A 12,040-nucleotide genomic window follows, 5' to 3' on the forward strand; every position below is an offset into this window, starting at 1 on the left:
TAACTTTGAAGCACAGCTCACTGGCTAGCCGTTGTAGATGCCACAAGGACTTCTACTGGCTTCTAGAACTAAAAATTTCAAAGAGAAATACAAATCATAATACATAAATAACAGTGTAGATCAATTTGTTTGTGCATAACAAAGATACTGAACTGGAATCCAGAAACAAGGCTGTTTTATTGTATACCAAATTCTTACATTTCTTTTCTTTTTAGCCTCTTATTGTTTAATTGATTAAATATAAATTGCATAATAACCTTTTATATTCAATAGTGTCTATATGGAATGAAATCGCTGGATGAATTCAAGTATTTACTTCTACCCTGGTGGCTATTCTTTTTAGTGCTTCCATACTAACAATATTAATGACTTTTTTTGGGGAGTATTATTATGCTCTTTTGATGCCATGATATATATATATTTTCTGACATTTATTGTATTACACTGTGCTCACCTTGCTCTGTTGGAGAATGTAATCTGTTCATGCCCAGTGTTGGGGGTAACACATTACAAGTAAAGCAAGATACTATCAATTACTTTTTCACATAACTAGTAAAATAATGCATTAATTTTAAAGTTACTTTTTCAGATAAGTAACGCAAGTTACTTTGTTTTCCTATTTATTCTCTGACATCTCTCCTGTCTCGTGTTGAGAGAAATTGTGAGGTGCAGAGGCACTTCCTTTAATTTGACTTTTGGTGTGAAAGGGCCATTAAGAGTTGGCAAAAAAATATAACTTTTGGGTTGAGAAGCAAGCCCAGCCCAAAAGTAGTGCATTACTTTCCATTAAAAGTAAGAAATGCAATATTGTAATGCATTAGTTTTAAAAGTAACTTTCCCCAACACTGTTCATGTCAAACATCATAACAGGATGACAAGTGATGGAAGCGACTATGTCAGTAGAACAGTGGTTGGAATATGAGAAACTGCTGATCTCCTGGGACCATCCAGTGAGCCACAGTTCTGTATAAGGTCAAGGGAGAATGGCTTGACCTTGGATCACAACAGTGTAAAGCAGAAAAACATGTCTGGATGAACATCACATCAATCTCTGGAAGTCAGCAAAGAAAAGAAAACTCGCAACATCACTTCAGTGTGATCTCCAGAATTTGTAAGGATTTTTTTTCCAGCACTTTGCTGAATCGAGGTGTAACTAATAAAGTGAGCACTGTGTGTGTTATCTGCAGTATAATAATAGTGCACTGAAGAGGCCAGAGTTCATCAGTTACAAGGCAAAGGAGATTTTTCAGTGAACAAATGCTTGGTTGTTCAAACACAATCTTTATTTAAGCAATGACTCTTTGCAGATGTGCTTCTAAAACAGTTCCTGATCCGAAAGTGTGACGCTGCCCTCTACTGGTAAACATGAACATTGCAATACTTTGTCTGATTTGTTATATTATTGTTATACAGTGTCTGGTGTTGATAACCCATTCCGAATGAAACCTGGGAAGATATTTCAGTTGATTATTTGCTGCAAAAATCAGTTTCCCTGCCACAAGCAGTGAGTGTGTTGCTGTAGGAAGAGGTAACAACTCATGAGCATAATAATAATAAAAGATATGCATTAAAGGCAGTATGATGAGTTTCTATAGATACAATATATTCCACGCTAAGCACTATAGCTCAGGCTGCTACAGTCACTGCTGCATGGCCCAGACACATGGATGTTGCGTTTGAATGCAGTAAGATTAAGATTTTCTTAGCTGAAGACAACCAAAGCCCTTCGGAAAAGAGTGAGAAATCAATGCATCTCATGAGATAAAGTGATGCACATTCAATTTGGTTCATAAGAACAGCAAGTCGTACAATCAACAGGCAGTGAAAGTGCTAACTGACATCCATTATTATTATACTTAAAGTCCTGACCAATCGCAAAATGCACTGGTAACTGATGCATAAATATAAATGCCTAAATATGTATTCAATTATCCAAAATCCAATATAAAAGATGCTTTTCGGTTGTATAAATGTGTATTAAAATGACATTCAGATCTCAGATTTGCAGATTTGAGGATTCCATTAATGTTCAAAATAGAAAGCACATCGGTACAAAAGCTTGATGCATGAACACAAACTGAACAGCTTGTGTGTGTGTGTGTGTGTGTGTGTGTGTGGGTGGGGACATGAATTGCTAAAGTCCCAAAAACCCACTAGCAAGCCCATCTTGGCATTTAAAGGGGTGTGGCCTAAATGCACTCTGGCCAATCAGAAGGCCTGGAGGATGAGGAGTTTTGTGCAGGAGCTCGGCAAAAATTCTAGTCTCTATGCAAACTCCCCTGGCTAGTGTACACTTCAAAATAAGAACCGAAAGAATGAAGAGTTTTAAGAATCTCTCAAGTCAGCGGGAAATAACTGCAGATGAAGGTTGACCCCCGATGTAAACACAACAGCGATCTTCCCTTTAGCCTGTGTTAGCCAACCTGCCACTGGAGAGAAAGAGAAAGAGAGAGAGAGAGAAAAATCGGGACCTATCATGTGCAATACAAAACTAATCATAACTGTCTTCACGAGTTTAGGGAATTAACATCAAATATCAATGAAAGACGATACCTAACCTTTAGGAAATGTTGTCCAGCTCAGAGGGTCAAACCAAATATTATATGAAATAAATTCTATTTATTTTCTATGAGGTTTGCAAGTTTGTCATCTGTACCTACATTCAACTCTAATGGTCCTATAAAACGCCTGTTCTGTTGTTGTTGTTTATTTGCTATATGTTTAGATAAAACCAATCAATTACTTTACCTAATAAATAAATTAAAAATATATATATATTTTAGTTTTAAAAGGCTGCATTTGTTTGATCAATATAATTAAAATGCAAATGTTCATTCGATTAAATACTATTAGCATTTTAAATAACTTTATATATATATATATATATATATGTGTGTGTGTGTGTGTGTGTGTGTGTGTGTGAGATGTAAAGCTGTATTTTCAGCATCATTACTCCAGTCTTCAGTGTCACATGATCCCTCAGAAGTCATTCTAATATGCTGATTTAATGTTATGTTATGTTATGTTATGTTATATATTATATTCTTATTATTATCCATATCTTATATGTTGAAATCAGGTGTGCTGCATATTTTTTATTTTTGGAAACTATAATACTTGTTTTCAGGATTCTTTGATTAATAAAGCACATTTATTTAAAATCGTTTGTAACATACTGTAAACGTCTTTACAGTCACTTTTGATAAATTTCATGCATGCTGAATGAAAAAAAAAATCAGATTTTAAATATTAAAAATATGCATATTACTGACCCTGAATATTTGAATGGTAGTTGATTTTCGTTTGTTTTTTGAAGTGATATTGATTCATGCATTAAAATTTAATTATAACTGTATTTTGTATTTAAAAAATATATATAAATTCACAGGTCATGACCTCTGATGTGGGACATCTGATACTGACTTTTGATAAAAAAATACCTATTATCATGCTAGATGAAAGTTACTCTAAATACCTTTATTACATAATACATATTAAATAATAGTAATAATATTGGGACAAGAATCTGTGCTCTATTTGTGTAAATAATACAAATGAAAATAATGTGTGTACCTTTAGCCCACCGCCTCCAGAAGGTGCAGAGTTCATGGTCTGTTTCTCTGTCTCTTCTTGTTTCTTCTTTTTCCTCTCCAAGGCTTTGGGGTCTTTGATACCTCTGTAGGTGGTCTACACACAGATCAGACGAAATACAGCTACCACACCATACATTTCAGAGATAAATCCAAACATGAGCCAGTCCAGTAGTTGCAGAGCGTGATATTATTCAGTGCTCATGTGCCGAATCATAGTGCACCATAAACAAGCTGGAAATGTGAGTATACTGAAATACAACAACTAGCCGATCAAAAGAAATAATCATATTGTATCAGACTGTAAGGCTACAAGCACTGTGACATTACAGCAGCAGTGAGAACCGGGCTCATTCTGACATGACCTCACAGATGTCTGTCGTGGTGTTTCAGCCGTAGAGTGTTTGAGGAGACAGCAGAACGAGGACGTGTACTTACCGCTGCGCTTTGCCTTAAACCTTGAAGAGACAGTAAAACAGCCCAGCAATTACATGTGGGCAAATTAAAAGCACTATTGCATTAAACACTCGGTTTTTAAAAAGGATCATGTTCTCCTAACAGTTATTTGTTGCCTTGAAAAAAACTGAAGAATGACTAAAAGCACAAAAATGTAGAGCAGGAAGTTGTGATGCTCATACAGTTATTATAAAGTGATACCTATAGATTACAGTATTGCATATGTATATTCTGTGGTGCTGCTAAGACTGAGTCCAGTTACATAATCGATGCTATGAATTTGATCATTTGTGGATCATTAGTGGTCACCAACTCAGGTCATCATAATTAGAGGTCGACCGATAGTGGATTTTGCCGATACCGATAGCTAGGTTGGACCACACTGGCCGATACCGATTAATTAACCGATTGTTTTAAAATTGATACTGAACAAAAACTAAAATAGTGCTTTATTAGCAAAAACAGTACTGAACCATACTAATAGTAGTAGTAAAAATAATAATAATAGTAATAGTAAATGTTGAAATTAACACCCTCTAACAAGGAACAATACTTACACAGCTTTCATTAATCTTAATGCTACAACTGGACTCTTATTTTAAAGTGTTACCATTTCATTTCAACTGATCATGCTTAAAGATGCACATCTTTAAATATATACACAAAGGCTATAGCAGTAAAATTATATACATATGGATATTGTATGTATACTCTCACACTTTAACTTCTTCTATCCTTGAACACTTGATGATTATCTAATCAAAATATAAGTGCAGCGCTGAGTCTAGGAGAACTCACACTCCGGACGCGTGGCGTTCAACTCAAGCAGCGGTCTAAAACAGTTTATTTAATCACCAAACAGACACAAGTTTACTTCAAGAGTGAATAATTTGACATGGACGAGTTTGAAGTTCGGCGTTTAAAAAAACGGAGCAAACGGAAAGAGAAAGCACGACCTATATTATAGCTCTATAAATGAAGCACACAGACTTTATTAGAGCCACAGAAAGACAAACGTTTTGCTGAAAATGCACAATACACAATTCATTATGTACATTAACAGCGATTCGGGACCAATATAATGTAATTTAAAGGAAAACTATGTGAATGGTGTTTAAATCCGCATCTGAAGTTTCCCGCTCTGTTCAGCGTGCAGTATCACGTGTCTAAACAAATAACACGTGCGGTCAGTGATTTGAACCACTAGAGGGCGCTCTCGCACTGTGTAATGACAGCAGACCCTTCTCAGCCGCTCCAGCGACGGACGCAACCCGGAAAACTATCGGCATGGATTTTTGCCGATAACCGATAGTTCCAGCAATCAACTATCGGTGCCGATTAATCGGCAAAACCGATACATCGGTCGACCTCTAATCATAATTGCTCAAATCCTGAGTTTGTCCTGATCCAGAAATAATAATGGCTCAAAATCCCCACCAATATTTGATAAACGGGGTATTTCAAGTTCATTTTCAAGGTCATGCTCAGCTTAAATAGTGTTTATCTAACAACAGCTCTTTTCTAAGGTGCTTGTAAAACTTATTTGTGCTTGTCTATTTCACAATATAGAAACTAAACTAAACTAAACAGCCATTAAAACGGTTACCATTTCTGTGTGTAATGCTGTCAGACATCAGTGTCACATCACCTCTTTCTGTCTCTTCTCTGCAGCCTCCGCTAGCTGTCTTCTCCTCGTCTCCTGTGGAAAAGAACAGAAATGTATATATATATATATATATATATTTTTTTTTTTAACAAAACTGACATTTTATTCATTTTGAAGTAACAATCTAATTTAAAACAATTTAATTAATAAAAAGTATTCTAATAATTATTATAAGTGAATGAATTAGCAGACACTGAAGGAAAAGTAATCAATAATGTTTAAACCTGATGAAGCTGGTCATTCTATACTTTCATTCCTGTGTTTTCATAATGTTGGTAATGACGAACCATCGTTATGTTTGCTTTCTCGCGCTCGTTTTGTTTTTGTTAAGGAAACAGAAACCATACTGTACAAACACCTTCAGGAGAACTTCAACGTTCACAGAAAAATAATAAAAAAACTTCACAAATAACAAACAAGAACACACAAACACAGGTAAAAACACCCATACATAAGCAAAATAAACAACTGAATGAATACACTAAAAAATATACATTAAAAATATAATAAAATTATGATTTAAAAAATATTTTACTTAAAAAAAGTAATAATTAACTGAATAAAATAAAATGGAAAACAATGGCCAGCCAGGGAAGTGGACTGATACTCACGTTACCAGAATATTTCTTTCTAGTCATTATTACCAGTTAAACCGTGAGAACAAAAACTAAAGAAGAAGATATATTTCACGTTGAAAGGGTTAGTAGCCTAATAGCAAATAATAGGCTATATTTTAAATAAAGATTTGGCAACAATCAGTGGGTTTAAATCAATGAGAGAATAAATCACACCAACTACATTCCACAATAAACAAAAACAATAACGTTTTATCATTAAGGTTTCATTCATAATGTCACGGGAAGCCCTGATTATTTGATGTACAGCTGCAGTTGTGTTCGGCTGTAAAATGAACAGACTGCAACATGATAAGAAAGTCTAGCATTTGAAATATGAAGACAGTTAAGGTGTAAAGCCGATGAATGCACACAAACAAAAAAACAATATACTTCAAAAAGGTATCTTCAGTGTAATGGATAAATAAAATAATATATAATAAATAATGTAAGAAAGTAAAATTAAAAAGCTGAAGCCTTCTTGCACTGGCTGTGCTGGTTTCAGCCTCATTGCCGGCAGCAGTCATGTCCTCATCTCATATATAAAACACCTCTGATTCACAAATACTTGCTAAGGAACTCGCATTCACATAAAGTAGTCTTGTTGACAAGTTTGGGTGAGTAAGGGCAAAACGCACAAGATGCAGTACTTTCAGTGACCTGTAACAGGCAGTATCACGTCTTTTGTAGCAGAAATAAACTGCTGCAGAAAAAGCTAGGTCCATGCAAAATGTAATGTGTAACTGCAACACTCATTTCAAATTTAGTGGAGCAAAGTGTACAGATATTCAAAAATGTAGTGAAGAAGAGAGTAAAAGTTGCTAATATCTTTGATACTCAGTACAACTACAAAGTATCCAAAAATATACTCAAGTACAGTAACTAATTACATTTACTCCAATACTTTACACCTCTGGTATATAGTAGGGGTTGCACCGACTAATCAACTAGTCGACTTCAAGCTTAAAGCGTCATGGCAGAGCATTGAAGTCGACTAGTCGATTAGTCGGTGGTCGCTGGTCCTATAGAGGGCGCAACAGGATAAGAAATCTTTGAAGGACTTCCACATTTACGCTCCGTTTCCGAACAGTTAAAATGACAAATAAATGCATACTCTGAAAGCGCTCCACAAGACATGTCAAGTCAAGTCACCTTTATTTATATAGCGCTTTTAACAATACAGATTGTGTCAAAGCAACTGAACAGCATTAATTAGGTGTCAATAATGCAAAATGACAATAGTAAACACTCATTTACATGTGTGATTATATTACTGGATGCTCGAAATTGAATGGGAGAATGCACGTTTTAAACAGCTTATTGTAGAGGTAAGTTCATCGCCGATCTAATCTAATGCGCTGCTGCACTGTAACGCACACACATTACAGTAGCTCGTACATCACGCACACATATGTATTGTCAACACTGTTCTGTGATTTCTCAATAAAATAGCTTAGAAACTGAAAAGTTCTAGCATATATTTCTTAATAACTAAATCCCACAGCTTCACTACTAGTAGAGAGACGCTGCCAGGTAGAATTAATTCACACACGCAGTCGCTCTCACTAATGCATTCATATGAATGTAATCTTTACTGTGCTTTTTCTGTATCTGATTTAGAACGAGCAGAAATCTGTGAGAAATATAACGACCCAAAGACAAAATAACTGATAAAAAAGCTGTTATAGGAGCAATAGCCATGTAGGCAGCTCTGTGTCATATGCCATAGCTGTGCACAAGCTGTTTATCACAGCTCCAGACTTATTTGTTCGACTCGACTTCCATCACATAAAAGTCGACTTTAAAAAAATCAGAAGTCGTTCAACCCCTAGTATATACACTGTCAACAAACAGACTTCATTCTGGCTATTACTTCTCAGTCTACTCTTAGTATCTTGGGCTTGACTGGATTCGTTCAGAAGACTCAACAACCCCTTCTATTCTCTCTAACAACTTCCCTTTCTCTATTTATCACTTTCCTTGTCAACTGGGCACCTTTACAGAGGAGCTGAATGGGCTGTTGTCCTCATTCTTTGGGGATGGCAGTCCACTTGTAGTCTTTGGTGACATCAACATCCATCTGGAGAAGCCTTACACTGCAGCCTTACACTGACTCACACATGCAATGTATCACAGACAACATTTTGGGAAAGACATCTCTGATCATTTATTTATTACATTATTACATCTAAATTACATTTATTACTCATCTCTTTATCTTTCTGCACTGGCTACCGGTTGCGTCTCGCATCAAGTTCAAGACATTGATACTTGCATATAAAACAGCCACAGGCTCAGCACCTGCCTACTTCCACTCACTCTTAGGAGTCTACATTCCTTCCAGAAGCCTGAGATCTGTAAGTAAGTGACGCCTCATTGTACCATCACAGAGAGGCACAAAATCACTTTCCAGAACATTTTCATTCACAGTTCCTGGCTGGTGGAATGATCTTCCCACAATCACAGTAATTAACAGAACACCCGACATGTTATCCGACAGCAACATTAATTTAATCCCATACCTGACCCGTTTTACATAAAAACTGTGACCCGGACATCTCCCACATTAAATCTCCTACATGAGGTAGACAAAACTAATTTATTCAAACTTTCATTTAAATTGTGAATAAATTATATACAGAAAGCAAGCAAAGAGCTCTCCCTATAATATAATCACTACAGCTGTAAATCATTTGCAGCACGATTGGCTACCTGTCACCATCTGGCCCGCACCCACACCCAACACATAAATATTTTTTTACCCATTACATCAAATATTAGTGGTTCACTTGCGTGTACCCACCAGCTTTCAGGACTCTGGCTTCCCCCTTGTGGACACCAACATAATAGACAACTCTGACCCAGAGGGTGATTGTAAATTAAGTTTACATGAAATATGATTGAAATTTCAATCTGCATCTTTTGAGATTTTATTGCGATTTTATCGTAATCCTTCTCATAAAGTCACTGAATTCACCATCAACTGTTCACCTGATAGTGTTGCCGTCTGCATTTCATGTTAGAGCATTGTTGAGAGAGAACAAGAATCGCTCCCACTTTGTATTAAGTGGCCTTAACTACTATGTACTTACATTTAAATTAATCATTTGGTACAATGCACTTATCGTGTACATACATGTTTTTACATTGTACTTATATTTGAAATATATCTGCATGTAATCACATCTGTAATTAATTTCTGTAATTACGTTTATAATTACACTGTTGACCCATCCCTTACACCTTAACCCACCCTTAAACCTACCCATACCACCAAATCTGTCCCTAACCTTACCCATATCCCACCTCAATAGCAGCAGAAGTGTTTTGCAATACAATATGAACACAATAAGTACATTGTACTTATTTTTGATGTAAGTACATAGTAGTTAAGGCCACTTAATATAAAGTGGGACCCAAGAATCTATAGGAAAAACATACTGCTGCCTACCTGACTCTGCCTGACAGGTAAGGAAAAATACACTTACCTGAGATGATTTTTTTTCTCGGAAACATATGATTGTATTCATGAAAACAATCTTTTATTGTATTATTGAATAAAATACTGGTTAATTATCAAAGAAAGAAAATATGAATAGCCATAATATGGACCATTATAAATGCTGTGATACTGTGATTTCCTTCTCACATGGTTGATTTCACTATTAACTGTTCACCTGAACAGTTTATGTTGTTGTATGGGGTATCATTGTAATCCTTGACCATCAAAACATAGGGGTAGACATCACTTTTCCTGTGTTATCATGTTTGGTTCAGGAGATATGACACAACATACAACCTACGATGTGTTCCTGTGGCTCAGTGGTAGAGCATTGCGTTAGCAGCGCAAAAGCTCGCGGGTTCAATTCCCAGGGAACACACATACTGGAAAAAAAATGTGTAGCCTGAATGCACTGTAAGTTGCTTTGGATAAAAGCGTCTGCTAAATGCATAAATTAATCAATTAAATTAAAATACATAATTTGGTTATGGTGGAAAGTTAAATGGTTGCCATGGCCACCATGAGGTGTTTTTGTGATGGCTCCATTTCTGAAAATGTTCAGGACCACAGACTATACAAGTGTACCACGTTTCATGCTTTTATGAAAAAGTGAACTTTTTTTTTTTTTTATCACCAGGACTGGGACAGTTGAAATTTAGTTCAGGAGCATTCATATTGCTTGTAGATGTTACTACAGTTCGAGCGAAGTTAACCTGTGGCAAATTCAGTTGAATGGGTATTATTTGGACAGGCACATACATCTTAATAAAAGGTTTAACAGCGGTTAATGCATATCAGAGCAAAAACCAAGCCCTGAGGTCAAAAAACTGCCTGTAGAGCTCAGAGACATCATTGCATCAAGCCACACATCTGGGGAGGAGTTCAGAAAAATATTCTGCTGCATTGAAGGGTCACAGAAGCATGTAGTCTCTTTTACCCTTAATGGAAGAAGTTTGAAACAATCAGGACTCTTCCTATAGCTGGCCTCCTGGCCAAACTGAACAATTGATGGAGAAGGGCTTTGGTTAGCATGGTGACCAAGAAGCTGATGGTCACTCCATGATCATATGTGGAGATCGGAGAAACCTACAGAAGGACAAACATCACTACAATACTCCACTGATCTGGGCTTTATGGCGGTGTGGCCAGACTCAATCCTCTCTTCAATGAAGACACATGAAAACACACTTGGAATTTGCAAAGAGCCCTTCATTGACTGGCCATTGACAATGTTTCTGTTTCATAAGAAACAAGTTTGTTCACCTTCTATTCTATGAATCTGTCAGTAGAACCTAGTGTGTTAGGGTCATAATCACTGCACACGCCGGTAAGCCAAGTGTGCACTCAAAATACAGCACTTATGGCACAATAAACTATAACACAGGACTAATACATTATTGATGTGAGACTGTTGTTAGCCGCATCAGATCCGGAATACCGTTACATTATCTGTGCCTGTAAATTGTTTTGGAAATACAGTATGTAAAACTCCACCCCATCTGTGGTTGCTTAGCACAAATATACATCACTGTGGGCTCATAACTGCTGCCAGCATTTCTGCTGAACATAACTTTATTCCACTAGTTCAAAACGCCACAATGGACAAACATCAGTGGTAAGGGACTTGAAAATAGTTTGGAATAGAGATGCAGTTTCAGCCAAACCTGTCAGAGCACCGGGACGCTTGCAGTGAGACAGAAAGCTTTGAGCTGGGGAAATGGCCAGGATTTTCATCATCACAGGCATCTGGTAATTAGCTGTGTTCATCTTTATACTGAATTTGAACAATTATGTTGTACTTGTGATTGTTTTATATTTGAAAAGTATTTTTCCCCCCATTTTTTATTGTATTATTTGCATAATTTTGTATAGCTGTTTTAGGGTTGCAACTAATTGGTTTGACGGCTGATTCAGTATTTGTATCAGTTTTTTTTCTATCAGTTTCCAGTATTTTATTTATTAGCTTTTGACAATCTCTCATTATCAAACTTATAGTTCTGTCTTGAAAAGTTTATACATTACAGCTAAAAAATATGTTTCTTTTTGCAGTAAGTTCATAATTAACACAACATATTATTTTATTTTCTGATTAGTTTAGGGTGAAATGTGACACAAACTTTTTATCTTTGCAAAATTCATAAATTTCTACTCTATCATACCAGACAGAAGTGTCACACTGCCTTTTGGAGGGGGGGGGGGGGGGGGGGTTTAT

General features: G+C 36.2%; 1 protein-coding gene across 1 annotated transcript in view; it reads right to left on the reverse strand.

Moving 5' to 3' along the window:
• Nucleotides 1-6,002, reverse strand: part of svip (small VCP interacting protein) — an 18,296-nt gene extending 12,294 nt beyond the window's left edge. The window contains exons 1-3 of the mRNA XM_016256289.1: nucleotides 5,961-6,002; nucleotides 5,695-5,745; nucleotides 3,574-3,687 (exon numbers count right to left, since the gene is read on the reverse strand). Coding sequence (XP_016111775.1) covers nucleotides 3,574-3,687; nucleotides 5,695-5,745; nucleotides 5,961-6,002 — 207 coding nt within the window. The remainder of the gene's footprint in view (nucleotides 1-3,573; nucleotides 3,688-5,694; nucleotides 5,746-5,960) is intronic.
• Between the last annotated feature and the right edge of the window lie 6,038 nt (nucleotides 6,003-12,040).

Source organism: Sinocyclocheilus grahami, unplaced genomic scaffold, assembly GCF_001515645.1.
Source record: "Sinocyclocheilus grahami isolate Dianchi unplaced genomic scaffold, SAMN03320097.WGS_v1.1 scaffold1413.1, whole genome shotgun sequence".
Classification (NCBI taxonomy): Eukaryota; Metazoa; Chordata; class Actinopteri; order Cypriniformes; family Cyprinidae; genus Sinocyclocheilus; species Sinocyclocheilus grahami.